Below are 16,311 nucleotides of genomic sequence, written 5' to 3' on the forward strand. Positions count from 1 at the left end.
CTGCCCATGCACATGTACGTGTGTGTGTGTGTGTGTGTGTGTGTGTTCACCTCCTCTCATGAGTCCTGCTGCTTGTGTTATAAATGCAAAGCGCCAAGCCTCAAATGTTTCACTCTGTCTGGCTTCAGAAGCCATCACTTCTATCTCAGGAGCATCTATTTCAGGACTGACAGCCGATCATCTAAACACACAAACAGCCCATCCCACGCCGCCATTCAAACACAGGTCACCTCAGCCCCTCATCCAGCGTGTGTGTGTGTGTGTGTGTGTGTGTGTGAAGGAGAGAGAGGCAGACGGAGACGGAGCGAGAGATGGTACCTGTCGATGATAACAGGGTCTGAGGGTGTCTCATTACGGTTTCCACAGCTCTTCTTGTCACAGCACCGACTAAAAGAGGAGAAGAGAAAAGAAGACACAGGGCGAAGTTAGAACAGAGTTAGACACAAGGGGAACATACAGTAGAGTATCTGGAAGTTCATATTCAGCCGTATAAATGGGCGTGTTACTGTGGTACATTATGCGCTTTGTCTGCACTGATGTAAAGTTTGTGTCACCAGATTCACAGCAATTGATCAAATCTGTGTAAAAGAGGCCAACGGGAGTTTTACAGAAAGTCTGCCAGGGCTACACTGACAGCCTGGATAAAAATAGACTTATAAGAGTAGGAAAGCGAGAGTATAGCAGCATCTGAGGGAGAAATGTACCGCATTTTCAGGGGACTAGCCAGATGGTGAGCTTAGCCGTTTTGTGATGTGCTCTGAAACCCTGCTACATCTTGCTGCTACCTGCAGTTTAATCTCAAACCTGTTACAACACAGTTTGTATGTATGTTTCTAGTTCTGTCATTTTTCTACCACTGTTACATTGTGGATGGACAAACATCCATGTTGTATATGAAGTCAGGTCTGACCAAGCCATCTGGTTACAAACATTACGTTTAACATCTTTTTTTTTTCTTTCCCTTTCCAAACATTAAAAAAAATCTTTGTGTTTAGTGTTGGCTGCCGATCGCTGGCTCCTTTTTCGGATCTTGCTCCAAGTTGGTGACATATCCTGTTTGGTTACACTCCAAGTCCAACAGCCTCTTTGTTTATTAGCAGAGCACAATGCACAAACCATCCAGGTAGTAATTTAGCTAAAACGGCAAATGAACACCAAATGATGTCCCAGGGCTCTCCCTAAACAGAGGAACAGTGGTGCTGCATATTATGTCCATATGTCAAAAAAACCCCTTTAAAATCTATGGCACCTCATATGAAGATTTCAGCTTTGACTGTTTCTCTTGGAAATCATGTCATAAATAACAGAGATAATGAGGTCTACAGTATGTTCTTATTGCTTTATGTATAAGATGACCAACAAGACAATCACCTGGGAGCTGCACCCACTTTTTTTTTTTTTTTTTTTTTAAATCTGGAGCAAAACCTTTTGCAGTTTTGAACCAGTAAAGATTCACTTACTGCTTTTCACCAGGCTTTAATTTTGGGTGAAGAGTTGCTGTGGATCTCTTTTAAAACACCACATGACAACTATCCCATTCTAATTGTAGACTACTGATGAACAGGAGGTGAAGGGTGGAGAGGACGAAAGAGGCCTGAGGCTCAGGTGAGGAGAGGGAGGGATAAACACACACAAGCCAAAAAAAAAAAAAAAAAAAAAAAAAAAAACCTGGCATGTGTACCAAAATTCACACATGTACATATTACACGTCTGTCTTTCTTGCTTGCATCAATTATGAATAAAGGTGTAAGCAGGGGGGTAAAGAGTGAAAGGCTGAGCGTGGGAGGGAAAGCTAAGACAAGAGAGGGAGAGGGAGAGGGAAGGGTGGGAAGAAGAGGAAGGGGAGACGACTCAGGTTTCCCCTCTGTCACAGATGGCAGAGGTGAAAAGAAAGAGACTGATATGTTACACCTTACACATTGTCTTCACTATCTGCCGCTCTGCCTCCCTCTCTCTCTCTCTCTCGCTCTGCTCTCCCTGTCACTTCCTCTCCGCTGCTCTGTGATCTGGGTCACTACACGGTCGCCACCAGAGAACGGAGAAGGGCGATGGGAAAATGGGGAGCAGGAGGGGAAAGAGGAAAGCTGAGCGATGAGGAAGGAGGGGCATGGAGGCAGGGGGAGGATGAGTGAGGGGTGGGGAGGGGTCGATGAGGAGGTGGTGCTCGGAGGAGGAAGAGGAGAAGGGAGCAGAGTGGAAGCCGTTATAAATGGAGGGGTGGGGGGAAGGAAAACCAGGGGCGGGATGGGGGGTAATGTAGCACTTATTGCTCTGGATCCTGGTGATCTAATCATCTGCTCTCTCCCTGCATCTCCTTCTCCTCCCACCACACACACACACACACACACACGCACACAATAGTCTCAAAAGCATGACTGGAAGATGCCATTTTCACCTGATCTTGATGTGAAAATGTAAGTAATGTGCGTCATAAATTTTTGCAATAGCTGTGATTAAAGGCAGCCAACTGAAGCAACCAGTCCATTAATCTATAGAAAACGAATTGTGAACAATTATGATAATTGCTTGTTCATTACGTGAGAAAAATGTCAGAAATTCACAGGTTCAAGTTGCTCAGATGTGAACATTTGCTGCTTTAAGTTCAACATCTTTGGGTCTGGACTGTTGGGCATCTTTGGGAAGAATGTTCAGATATCTTATGGCCCAGATGATGAATTAATGAATCATACAAACATGAACACTTGACTGTTGTGCACACTATAACTGTTAAGGTGAATAAAGTTTCCATCCAAATCAAAAATATTCTTCTGGATTTGTTCATAGTTTGCGCTTGCTGTTGTCTGTGTCGTCACTTCGTTAGAAATAGAACAATAAATTACTCTGTGTTTGATTATCAGATGAGATATCCAGCGTTTCAATATTAACATAATCTGCATTCTCAAGAAGCAATTACTGTCAGTGAGAAATCTGCTGACATTTCTCTACATGCTTTAAATACAGAGATGCACTTAAACCAACATTTCTACTGGAAACACGATACAAACGGCTCAGTAGCCCCTGTCGTCCCTTCAGGAGTAAAACCTTTCAATAGCTCGTGCCAGAGCTTTAACTGGGTTTTCACTGCCGGCCTGTGTGGTGGCAGATTGGCTGGGAGCATATGGCTAATAGCACCGCCATGACAATGAGCCACACGGATTAATGGACGCCCTGAGCTCTTTGTGCTGTGTGTTCCACGTTGTGTGTTGTGGGTGAGGCCCCTGCTGCACAATCAGCATGTGAGAACACGAGGCAACAGCCGTAACTTTGACCTCGGCAGCTGCTGCAGACGAGCAAAACTGTTCACACTCGTTGCAAAAGTCGTATTTTTGTGCAACGCTGCTGCGCTGTTGCTCCCCCTGAGGGAATGTTTGAATAATCCTGCAGGACAGACGCAGGGTGGAGGCCTCTCTGCTGCACAAGTTCACGTATGCCGTACATGTAATGCAAAACACTTAAATCATGTCCTCAGGTCAATTGCCACATGATGAACAACAATAATTTACAGTAAAATCTGTTGCCAAATACAATTTATTTATAAATTCCTTGCAAATCACATCAGCATTTCAATGGGTTTTCCATAAACCTCTGCAGCTGAACTGCCTGAGGAATATTCAGCGAGCTATAGAATAAAATATTAGTGTGGCTGATTTCACGGTTTAAATCCCTGCTTGTGCATACAGATGAACCCCAATTTATATTGTTACACTTAAAGTTGTTCACTGACAAGGTCAGGGAATAAGAACAACTTAATTCATGTGCTAAATTTGAATTTTTATAAGTGGTGTGCACGAGCGAGTGTGCATATGCATACTCCTTTGTGACCATGCGTGTGTGTCTGTGTGTGAGTGTGTGAGTCCCTGCCTATATTTTATAGTCAGATTGTGGAAGAAGGCCCATTTGTTAGCCATGAAACAACAGGAGGGTTCAGATTGACTAATGAGTTTCTCTGTGTCCTAATTAACCAGGCGTCACACACACACACACACACCACGCATGCATCCACACACACATCCTCTATTGTATAGGATAGGTTGGCAAAATGCCTCTATAAATAGAAGTCTTTCCTCCCAACCTACTTCCGAAGAAATTCATCTTTAGATTATAATTAAAGCAACGACTCTGATAGCTAAAACTCATCTTCCTCAACAGACAGGGATTCATGTGTATGGGAACGGGTGGGGGGGGTTAATGAGGTTGACAAAATAAGAAATGTATTGAGCACAGGGAGGTGACTGGTGAGAACTTTCCGCAGATGAACAAAGTATGTTGCAGAGGAAGAAAAGAGGAACAGATGAGAGCAGAGGAGAGGTGAGGAGAGGAGAGGAGAGGAGAGGTGAGGAGAGAGGAGGGATTGTGACGAGGATGGAGGCGAGCTGATGAAAGACGTGTTGCAGTCATCCTCACCTGCACATGATCTCATGTGTCAGCAGCACTCTGCACATCTCCGGGTTCTTGTCTTGGCCTTCATAAACAATCGCCTGAAAAGAGAGAGACACAGAGAGGAAGAAACGCTGTGAGCTGACAGACAAAACAGAATCAACCCTGTAGGGCTCCAACCCGGCAAACAGTCCTCTCCACCCCTGACATGGTATTGATTAAGTTATAATGACGAAAATACGCGTTTTAGCTGTTCGACTGTGTTATTACAGTATTTAACAGCACATCTTGATGTGTGTCACTAACAAACACTGAAGAATATTAGAAATAGAAACAACATGTACCACCTTGCTGTCATCCAGTTTCAAGTTAGAAGATAAAACAAGTATTTTTTATAGAATAACCTTATGTACAAGATGTAAACGTTTGTCAATATACAGCTTTGTTCAAAATAAAATAATAATTCATTTCCTTAAACAGCTGGGCATTGTGTTTTTTTAGCAAACAAAAGTTTGGTGCTCTTTGTCAGCAGCAAGATAGTGTATGTATGTTTGACTCAAAATAAACTACAGTGGCCATGTTTATGATAATAAAGGAACAAGGTATTCTGTGCAATACACAGATTACAGTTGTAATCACTTTCGGACAACGGTGAAAGAAGACTGTTCATAATCTTGATAAAGGCATCAGTCTGCATCAGTGCATGGATGCATGAAAAATATATTTGCATGTTTTCAGTGCACTGCACTCAATATCTACCAAACTGGTGAGAGGAGATGATGATATTTTGCAGCAGGGCACTGGGGTGAAAACACAATGACAATGTCAAACTGTGTTGGAATTTGTGTTCTTTTTTTTTTTTTTTTTTTTACACTCTTGCTGTGTTGCACCTTTATTTTCTTCCATCAGGTTATAACAGCTCCCACTTCACCTCAAAGAACACGCAGTTCAGCAATAACACCTCCACACCGCATAGACACACTCACACCCACTGTCTCTGCACGGGGCGTCTGTCACCCCCCCCCCCCCCCCCCCCCCCCCCCCCCCCCCCCCCCACACACACACACACACACACACACACACACACACACACACACACACACACCTCATTCCGGCACTTTGTTTCAGAAAAGCCACAAGACAACAAATCATATCTCATCTGCTCACTCGCTGATCAGGTGAATCTCTGAAGCCAAATGTGACAAAAGGAACGAAGCTGTGTATCCACAGAGCAGCGGTCACAGTTCCTGCTCCTGAAAAGGTGTTTCACCCACTTCAATTACACAACATTTCCGGTTCAGGGTACATAAGCTGAGGATAAAACGAACGCACAAGTCACACGCCACTAAGCTATCTATCAGTCAGTGCACTCGCCCTGTCTGTCTTTGGTCTATTCCAGTCTGTTTGATCTGTCATTCCACACTGCAGCGAGTTGCACCGAGTGACAAGCTCACTTTTCCCAGGGAGCAGTGAAGAAGTTTCACCGTCCTCTACAATAGTCAGGTTCAGACGACCCGCCACCATCAGGAGAACAGTAGAAATGAAGGTAATTTAACAGAGTGAAAGCTTAACAACTCGAAACAGCATGCAACACTCGGTGCTGGCGCTATATGTGTGAAAACAGAAAACTGGCTCAAATGTGTCCCCGATAATGCAAATTCACCTTTCTCTGTTTCACTATGACCGGTACAGGTTATGAAGTGTCAAACAAACTTTGTATGTTCAAAAACTCAACTCAAAACTCTGGAAATGATGAATGACTGATTTCATTTCCCCAGTGATCCCTAACTCTTTTTTTTTTTTTTACATTCGCTGAAGTCAAGTTTTTTTTACAAGAAGTCACTGGGTTACATTTCTGACACCATTTACTCAACGTCAAGGCTCAGCTTCACCTTTCATTGCACCATTTTTGTGCAGAAAAGTTGGTGGAGAAGTTTGGAAAAACTGCGCTCCAAGACCTGACGGATGATGTGGTTGTGTGAAGAAGCAGATAGGACACAGAGGAGAGGCCTTTAAAATAAAAAATACTGTCTGATCTTGCCTGCGTTTGAGCTCGGACCAAGGGCCCCAGGGTGAGGATGTTCCATATGGGGCTCCAACATGAACCAAGACTATGGACTGAGCCTCTCAGTTGTAGAAGCTATGGCCCTACGCGACCCTCAGAAAATAGCTTGGAGCTCTGCAGCATTAATTGAAGACAGTCACAGTGGCCCCATTACAATACTATAATTTTCCATGCATATGCATATATTCTGATTGAAAACTGATTCTGATTGGTGGCTGTGCGTGCCTGGTCAGTGCAGGCAAGAGTGTGTGTAATATGAAACAAAATGAATCTAAGCTCAAAGCAGAAAGTGCAGCTACAGGTAGAGATATAGCTAAGTTAATATTTCCAACAGGGCCGCTTCCACCACAGAAGCTGCACAGGGTGACAGCAGAGTAGAGACTGAATTACAATTTCAGCCGCTTGGGAAGCCAATTCATGTATCCCAAGAAACAAAATAAACAGGTATCCAGACTGAAAACAGTTTAACTGACTTCGGCCAAAGTAAAGAAGCTCCTGGTAACATAACACTGAGGTTGGTCCAACAGCCAAGACATCTGAAACTGCTTCTCGAGACCCCTTCCATCAACATCTCAGCTGTAATATTTTCCCTCCATTATGGTTTAATGAAAGCAAATCTGAGTGTGGGAACATTAGGAAAAGATAGAACAGACACAATTTGTATAGGAAATGTACTTTATAAGCCATAGTTCTGTCTATGATTAGACCTGCTCACTGTGCCATGGGAAAAGAGTGGGCCAGGCAACTTCCTCTGAACTTGCTTCCTACCCAGGACAAACATGCATCAATGTCATCTCAACCTCTCTTTTCTTCTCTCTTCTTTGCACTTTTGCTCTTTTGTTCCCTCTCCCGCTCTCCCACTCTCTCTCTCTCCCTCTCTCTCTCACACACACACACACACCTTGGACCAGGTGAATGCATTTATCTTTACAAACAGAAATAGGCCGGATGTAACTGTGCTTTCCTCCAAAATCACAGAGGAGGTCAATAAATCCTTATATGCTTTATGCTTTTTAAAGGTTTTCTCAAATCTATCAACGCCGCTGTTCGCTCTGCAGCAGACACAGATTCAAATCTTTAGCGGGATGGAGGACAGATGTCTGCGAGCATCAAGAGTTGTTCGGCTAGAAGAGAGAAAGTGAAATATTTATTCAGTTCTTCCCAGCTGACTCTTTGTTGCCTGTTGTCTGGGTCAAAACCTAACCATCCTTGCTTTGTTTGGATTCTGTTTGGACTGTTTGCATCATGAAGCCTCAGACAACGTGGATCATAAAAAAGCTGCCACTCACAGTAAAAACTGTGCTAAACTGAGACCTGAAGTTTCTCTCCTGCTTGGCAACCCTGAGCCACCTGGAGATCCGAGCGGGAAAAAACTGACACAATTAACACAAAGTGCAAATAACATTCAATCCACCTTCTCCGTCAGGCTCCTGTGTAAGTGTGTAACTTCCTCTCTCTCCCGTCCCGGCCAGCTCCTTCTTCACACTGTCACCTCGTCTTGTCTGCTCTTCTCTTTCATCTGCCTTTTCCTCCTCTGTCTCCTCCCTCTCTCCCCGCCTCACCAAGCCTTTCATGCAGCATCTCCGCCGCTCTCTCCTCCGCCTTTGAAGTAGCGTGACATGCGCGGCGTGTAAACAAGGAGCCGTTAAGCAGGGGAACACACTTCCCCCTGCGTTAGTGTCAGGTCGACTAGCGAGCTAGTGATCCGACAGGGCCGCAGTGACAGACGCTTTATTCTCTGGAAGAGAATCGTGATCAACCGACGCCACGCTCTGCCTCTGAAGACGAGGAGGTGCTCTGCTCCTCCATTTAACACATCAGCGCTTGCCCACCCAACGCACACACGCACAAAACAGGAAAACAGACTGAAATAGCAAAAGTAGGTGCCAAACACTGGAGTAGACTTTACTTTACTGGCAGAAGAATCACTATCAGATAAACACAATCAATGTACGACCATGCAGCACAACTGCAGCTCAGCAAAACTCGACCTGACAACAACAACAACCAAAGGTGGAAATCTGTTCTTTAAAGGCCCCACCTGTAATTTCTGACATCATACAATGCACCCATGTGTATATGGTCGCTGTGTTTGAGGTAGAGAGAGAAAAGACAAGAATTTTGCAGGAATGAATGAATCATATTTGAAAACAGAGAAAGACAAAGTCCTGACATCACTTCCTGACAGGCTGCTGCTCCATTAGCTTCTGTGACTCTGTGCAATCTCTCATTGAGGGTTAGTTTCATTGGTCTTGAAAAAAAAAGTGTAACATGTCCCTGGGGTTTACTATCTATATTCTGAGATAAATTAGTATCTTCAGCACTTGCTATTAGTACCTGAACCCATCACGTCCAATTAATTTGTCAGCATTCAAAAAGTTTGAGTTTTCATCTTTGAAACAAGTGAGAGCTGTGCTACTATTACAGCCGAATCATAACCTGAGTCCTTCCTCATAGCTGCAGCCACTCAGCCATCCTCATAATGTGAAGCTGGAGATGTTTAACCTGTGACGGTCGTGGGCTCATGGGAAAGGCCGATAAAAACAGAAAACATGTATGTGTTTCTGTTGTGTCTTGTTTTGTTGTTTTTACGGGATTTTAAGAAACTCCTGTTATTACAAATGTCAGTGTGACTCTGAAGGAGGTTTTCTTGCTTCTGGAGCAGGAGTCAGTGTTCAGCTTGACTTTCTCTACAGGCCTGTTGTACTGCAATGTTTACACTAGTTTTTAACAGCATCCCTTCACTTACTTGTTGGCCATGTTAATATGTCGGAGTATTTTCAGTTTTGATGAATGGGGCTGCACTTGTTTGTGTTTTATGCTGATGTAACATTAGAGAGTCGCCCATGCAGCTTCATTTTTTCTGTTTGCTAAGACAAAAGTTACTGGGAACAATGAGTTGTAGACCAGCAGTGACTGAGTGTGTGTGTGTGTGTGTGTGTGTGTGTGTGTGTGTGTGTGTGTGTGTGGTTAGAGAGACAGTGGCCATGACATCACTGACCATCTAAGCCAACCACAGGGCTGTTTTGATTTGACCACCTGTTAGTGTTCCATTGCTGTACCACTGGGAATCACACACCCACACACACAAACACACACACACACACATACACACACACACACACACAAACACACACACACACACACACACACACACACACACACTCAACAAAGCATGCCTTATTGCTCCATGTGCAGTTTCTTTGCCTATGTGCCTGTGCACATACTGTACACATGCGCTCACTCACATATAAACCCCCCACTGCCACACAAACTTCAACACACACACACACACAGACCAGCACTCAGATGCCCACAGGTGCAGCAAACACCTGCATCAGCATCTCTTAGGAAAAATGACTTTTCCCTTTCAAACTTAAAAAAATGAAGTAGACTAAAGAATTAGCAGTTTAATGAGTCAGACAACAGTGAGCATGAAAAATGAAAGTGTGTGTGGTAGTGTGTGTGTGTGTGTGTGTGTGTGTGTGTGTGTGCGCGCGTGTGAGTGTGTGTGTGAGTGTGTATTTTTTAAGGGGATCAAACTCGCCTTTTTCTTGTCTGAATCTTCCACTGGGAGAAAGGCCTGACTGTGTGTGTGTGCTCGCGTGTGTGTGTGTGCACGTATCTGGCTGTCACCCCACCAAGCTCAAGCTAAACAGTGTCATTAGGGAACAGTGTGGTCCCCTAAGCCTGCCAGACACACACACACACACACACTCACACACACACACACACGCATACACACATATACACACACATACACAGACACACACACACACAGTATGTGGTGCGGCATGGCAGCAGCAATGTGAGACTCTATCAGAGCACGGAGTCACATTAGTGAGCGTTCAGCGCATAGTGTGGCTTCTTGGCTCCTCGTACGTTGCCACACACACTGACTCACACACTAAACACACGTATACGATGCATTACACCAGACGGAAAGTTCTCACTCTGTGTTTCTTGTGCAAAAAAACAAAAAAATGAGTCCTCATCCCAACTGTTCACCTGAGCAGCACCCAGCACTAACACTGTCTCTCCCTCTCTTTCTCCTAATTCTTCCTGCTGCTCTCTCTGTCGCTCTCTCTCTCTCTCATAAAAGTACATATAAACAAAAACACAAACATTAACATAAAAATTGGATCTGATCAGAAAATGCTCTCTACTTGGCAGACCAAATCCCAGAGGTGCCGTTATATCTTTCCACTTCCTACTGTGAGCAGCAGAATTACGCTCCTGTTCCTCAACACCCGCTCGCTGCCTCCTCACTCTAATCACAGCGAGAGAAGTACAGGCAAAAACGCCTGGAGCCATGCAGCGTGTGTGTGTGCCCCCACCCACACACACACACACACACACACACACACACACACACTCTGGAAACACCCACCCACAGAATTACACATGCACATAAACACTCATTTTTGTGTGTGTGTGCAAAGTACATGCAGATAGAGGCGGGCAGCGGGGTACAGGCAGATCAGTGGAGCTGCTCATTGTCAGAGAGGTAACAGGAGAGGTGACAGAGAGAGTGTGTGTCTGTGTCTGTGTGTGTGTGTGTGTGTGTGTGTGTGTGTGTGTGTGTTAAAATGTGTGTTTACCTGTTTAGTCATGGAGTCTATGAGTCGAACATAAAAGTCCTGCTCTGTTCTGATGCCTGTTGGGAAGCAGAAGAAGAGAAGAAGAAAAAAATCACAAGCCTGACATAGATTTTGACAAACAGAGCAACATACAAAACTGCACTGAAAAATGTGTCAAATTAGCTAAACATAAGAAAGTGATCAGAGTGGGAAAAAATGAATGAGCTTAATTATTCCTGCCTTGCACAACAGGAAGCTCCCGCACATTTTAGGGGTCACGAGGTGAATAAGAGGGTAGAGATGCAGAGATGCAGAAAAAAAACACATTTCTGAGACATTATATTCAATCTATTTTTCAGCTTTTTAAAAATAATAGCTTCTTTTTTTTCTGGTGGAAATCTTGTTAATAATTTCACTTCTTTGGGCCTCAAAAAATAAGTCACCTAAAACAATCTGAGAGGGAATATGCAGATTAGTCTCTGGTTGAACTGCTCACACACGCAACCAGACACACAGTAGCTTCACTGTAAGAGGTAACAAGCTTGTGTGTCTGTGTGTGTGTGTGTGTGTGTGTGTGTGTGTGTGTGTGTGTGTGTTAGAAATTATCCATGAGCTGTTAAACAGTTCACACATTTAAAAAAAAAAAGTGTTGCTCCACTTCTGTTTTTCTTTTCACTGTTATACCAAGTTAGTTTTATTTATGTAACCCAAAGGATTTTACATTTTGCACAATGATATCCTCTATCCTTTCACCCTGGAGTCTCTGAAAACTGCGATTCAAACACCCAGAAACCATTAGTCTCCCATTCATGGTTCATAATGATGTTTAATGTTGTTGGCTTTTAGCTGAAAACATCTGTCCCTTGCAGCCAATATCGCTTGCAATGCCCATTTCCACATGCAAAAGATGTTAAAGTCAATAACCACAGCTCACACGTTGCACAGTGTGCTTTATGCCCACATGTCTTACTCCCAGAGGAGTCTAGATGCTCCTGCCAGTCCATGCTGTTCCCCTCTCAGCTGTAGACTGAGCTGGGAGGCCTGAACACCACAATCCACAGCTACCACAACAACTTGCAACCAGAAGACTTCAGCTCGAACTTGTCAAACAGATCACTTCAGGCTGCAATAACTAATTTTGGGGACAGCGACAGTGATAAAGCCACAAAGCTGGTACTAATGGCCTGCAGCAGCTGCTGCACACACACTGACGTTTATCCAAAAATCAGTCAAATCACACATTAGTGAAACATCACACTGCAGCTTCTGTGACATGAACAAGTGCTGGCAGCCTGTTGGCCCTGTGCTGCACATTTTTCCACCATAAATCAGAATACATACATCAGCCGCTTCACGTGTGCATATTGAGTTACTGCAGGTGCAAACAGCCAATCAAAGCTGATTTGGTGAATTTTTAGTAAAATAAGTGTGAGAGTGTGTGTTTGTGTGACAGGCTCCTCACTCACCGTTACTGTAAAGAAGCTGCAGCCGGTAATGAATCCCGTTATTGGTCTTCTCTCCGCTCGTCTCCTTAACACACACAACAAACACTGAGCTGATTATTGAAATATTAGGATCGTTTTAAAAAAAAAAAAAAAAAAAAAAAAACACCTCCCTGCACATTCGGGCCTGCAGAATACACAGAACACACCCGGGGAGTAATTGAATTCTTCACACCGGTCATACATTAAATAAACATGAGATTTATGTTCGCAGCGGACATATTAAAGCGGGGCGGCCCTGTAATTTCTCCATGTGTAATCACGGTGTTATTGTGGCTTTTTAATTCCTCTGTAATTACTGGTTATGTTTGCAGGGCAAATAAATGCAACACTAAATTCTCCCGCTACACTTCATCTCATTTAAACGGTGTCATAATTGATGAGCAGAGAGCTCGGCCCGCCGTTGTTTATTTATACTGAACAAGTGGTTGTGTTGAATTGAGCCGTAAATTAAATTTCAACGTCCAAACAGGTTTTTTTTATTTCACAAATGCACAAATGAATCGAAATAGGTTTTAGAGTCACAGTACGTCTTATATTGTCTATTATCTGGGTCTGTTACACTTTTAATTAATTATCAATAATAATAATAATATTAATAATATTACCAATAATAATAATAATTTATATTGATCAGTTTAGTTCTTTTAAATGTTTAAAACGTGATTTTAAACACTGTCATCAGTAGTGTCACACACCACAGTGGGATATTCAGGCCTTTCCAAAATCAAAAATGATCTTACAGGATATTAAATCTAGAAATGATCAAAGCACCGTGAGTTTGTGCACCGACCTTCTCCTTCTCGATGAAGTCCACGAAGTTGGTCCTCTCGATCTCCACCGGCTGACCCTGGCGGTCGTACAGAGCCAGGACGAAGTGGAAGAAGTTGGACTTCCGCAGGTTGGAGGGCGGCTGCTTCTCAAAGTGAGCCCGGGCCAGACCCACTCCACTGCGGACACACAGGCGTCAAAGAGTCGGCGTTAGAACAGTGGAGAGGCTGCAAAGTTTGAACTTACCAAGTGTAAATCCAGCTTTTTTTGTTTTTTTTATTTGCTTTGATTAAGCTGATCTTTAACATTCTTATCGAGCTGTGATTTTCAAGAAAGGCAGTTTTATCAAAACAATAATTATAATAAAAAATTTAAAAAAAATCCCAAACCGAGGGTTTTCTGAAATTAGAAGCAGGTTTGTTTTTACTGGAGGTCGTTCTTCATGATAAGCTGTGACAGGAGCTCAACATTTATCCACTTTACTTGACTCAGCGGGACAAGAGAATTTTATTTCCCTTGAAAACAACTAACGAGTTTGCTTAGAAAAGAGGGAAGATGGACAGAATTTTCTTTTCTTCATTTAAACCTCAAGAAAAAAGCCAATATTTATTTATTTGATCTCTTGGTTTCATGCTCAGTAAACTGAGCCAACCATGGACAGAGGGCGCGGGGTGTAGAGATTTAACTGCTAGCCATCAACTGTTAAGTGTGTTGCCTTAAAATCGGCCTAATCAATGTGTTGTGAAATTATTCTGCATAAAAATCGTAATTTCCCAAATGATCACAGCAGCAGTTAAATCCAACTCTCTTCCTCCGGACAGCAGCTTCGTCTGCTTCTCCCCCATCAACTCAGACCCAGGTCCTGCGCAGACAGCTGCAAGGTCCCGACAGAAATATCCCCTTGTGTCCATGTTATTGGGAAAAGAAGGAGGGTGGTAGTGTCCCCTCCAGCCGGGCACAGCTCACCTTTGGGCGGCCGTGTTGGCGTCCAGCACGCCGCCCCCCTGCATCCAGCCCCGGACAGCGTTCATGCCTCCCAGCGGCTCCTCCTTCAGGCTGCTGCCGCTTCTCTGGATGCTCTCCTGGATCCCAAACATGAACAAACCTCCGGAGGTTGGTGCCTGTGACTCTGTTTTTGTTTGTTTTTGTTTTTTTCCCCCTCTTGTCTCTCCCTGCCTCGCTGTGCACTTGTTCTCCTGATCTCTCACTCGGGTCTTCAGGCGGGGTACCGTGGGGTGCGCTCTTCTCTGCTGCTTCTGCTCCGTGCGCCCCGCTGGAAACCGAGCGGTGAACTCTTTATTCCTTTAATTCTAGTCCTGAGGAGGGAACGGAGGGGGGGATCATATCGGAATAGTAGGATCCAAAAAAAAAAAAAAAAATGTCAGTCACTTAAAACGCGGATTTAAAACCGCCAGAAGGACGTCAGGAAGCGGATTGACCCAGCGTGGAAAGGTGCGAAAAAGACACTCCCGGTGAGATCCACACTTTCAAGCTGTCACAGAGAAAAGAGAGATCAGCTAGCACCTTGATCAGATGTCATCATCGCCTGTCACTTCTCTCTTCCCCTTTTCGCTCTCTGCCTTCTCTTCTCGTCCCCCGGCCCAGTGGTCCGGGACGTGGGTTGAGGTTCGAGAGCAGCGCTGCTTCCTGCGGATGAGTCCTGAGCTCTCGCCACTCCGCTCTCTCTCTGAGGAAAACGCTTTGTGACTCTTCCCAAAGGACTCTCTCTGAGAACCAAACACGGGCTTCTCCCGCCCCGCAGGGAAGAGGGAGAGGGAGCCAGTGATGGGAAGGGAAAGAGGGGAGGGGACCGGAGGAGAGGAAGGGAGGGGACAGGACGAGAGGAGAAGGAGAGCGAGTGAGAGAGGAGACGCCCCCAAACAAAGAGGAGAGTGCAGCCTGGTCCGCCCCGCAGAGCCCCTCTCCTCCGCTCTGTGCCCCTCTGTCCTCCGCTGTCCTGTCCCAGTAACCGCTCTGATCTTATTAAAAAAAAATAATACCCCGGGGGTAAAACGCTTCTTTATGTAAATGTGATAAACTCTTGTGCGCACAACAACAGCAGCAGCAGCTGAAATGGACCGGGAAAGTTTCTCTCTGAGCAGAACCGGCTGCGGACTGACGCTCATTCCCCTGGAGTCACTGCAGAAATAGCTCAGCGGCACCTGAGGAAGGTGGACATGTCTCTGCTGCAGGACTTCATCATTTCTGCCTTTAATTACCACAAATAGCATCATGGAAATATTAAACAAGGAGGAAAAAAAAAAAAAAAAACACTTTGAGTGTTTAAACCTTTAAGATAATGCATGGAAATATTATTTTCCTATTTCTAATTTTTATTCCTAAAATAAATCTCTCCATTTCTACCCCATAGACCCTTTCACCTCTTGGTCTCTGCGCCGCACAGTGATGAGTTCACTGTGGAAAACAATAGTGTAGCCATCATTCAGTCTGCCAGGCCCATTAGATTATTTCATCCACAGACACTTGGTGCATCTGATCTGAAAACCTCAGCCTGTACATTTTTATCTAAGTTTTATTTAGAGCGGCTGGTTGAGCTCAATTAAAAAAAAAAAAAGCCATATTTCACCGTCACATGTCCCTGCTCCCCATTGTCTTCCGTAGGCTCCATTATTGCAGGCTACAGCGCCGCAAGACACACAAACTAAAGTGACAATAACAATAATTAGCTCAAAATAACAATGAACATAATTGAGGATAATTGCTACCAGATTTCGCTGCTTTGTCTCAGCCTCCAGCACCATCTGTTATTTCAAACTATTCATCACAGCGCCGAGAGGGGATCCAAACAAAACACAAATATTAACAGATAATTCCCTGAACTCATTTTTTTTTTTTTTCTGAAGTAAATAAATAAATAAATAAAAAATAACGCGACAACGTATTGATCCGCCGAGGTGCAAAAGGTCAACAACTTTTGTATTATTCAGCTCGGCTGTGGAGATGACTGGCAGGGCGAACTGGCGCCGTTCCAGGCTTTAATTCCCAGAGGTTATTG

The 16,311-nt window shown here is 44.2% G+C and overlaps 1 protein-coding gene across 1 annotated transcript; it reads right to left on the reverse strand.

The window, feature by feature from the left end:
• Positions 1-239: 239 nt before the first annotated feature.
• Positions 240-15,053, reverse strand: LOC139607741 (transcription factor COE1-A-like). Its single transcript, XM_071460888.1, has 6 exons — positions 14,262-15,053; positions 13,318-13,474; positions 12,489-12,552; positions 11,044-11,099; positions 4,405-4,478; positions 240-387 (listed from the first exon to the last, which is right to left on the reverse strand). Exons 1-6 carry the CDS (start codon positions 14,390-14,392, stop codon positions 240-242), a joined length of 630 nt encoding a protein of 209 aa, XP_071316989.1. The 5' UTR covers positions 14,393-15,053.
• Between the last annotated feature and the right edge of the window lie 1,258 nt (positions 15,054-16,311).

This window comes from Trachinotus anak, unplaced genomic scaffold (assembly GCF_046630095.1).
Source record: "Trachinotus anak isolate AG129_WGS33_773 ecotype Australia unplaced genomic scaffold, CSIRO_AGI_Tana_v1 ptg000024l, whole genome shotgun sequence".
NCBI lineage: Eukaryota > Metazoa > Chordata > Actinopteri > Carangiformes > Carangidae > Trachinotus > Trachinotus anak.

What these genes read in the sequence shown, in the direction of transcription:
- LOC139607741 (XM_071460888.1), bottom strand. Translation starts at nt 14,392, where the DNA reads ATGTTTGGGATCCAGGAGAGCATCCAGAGAAGCGGCAGCAGCCTGAAG. An exon ending in TAGACTCCATGACTAAACAG is followed by an intron (nt 4,479 to 11,043) that starts GTAAACACACAT and finishes CTCTCTTTTCAG; the next exon opens with GCGATTGTTTATGAAGGCCA. An exon ending in ACACATGAGATCATGTGCAG is followed by an intron (nt 388 to 4,404) that starts GTGAGGATGACT and finishes CTCCTCTTTTAG; the next exon opens with TCGGTGCTGTGACAAGAAGA.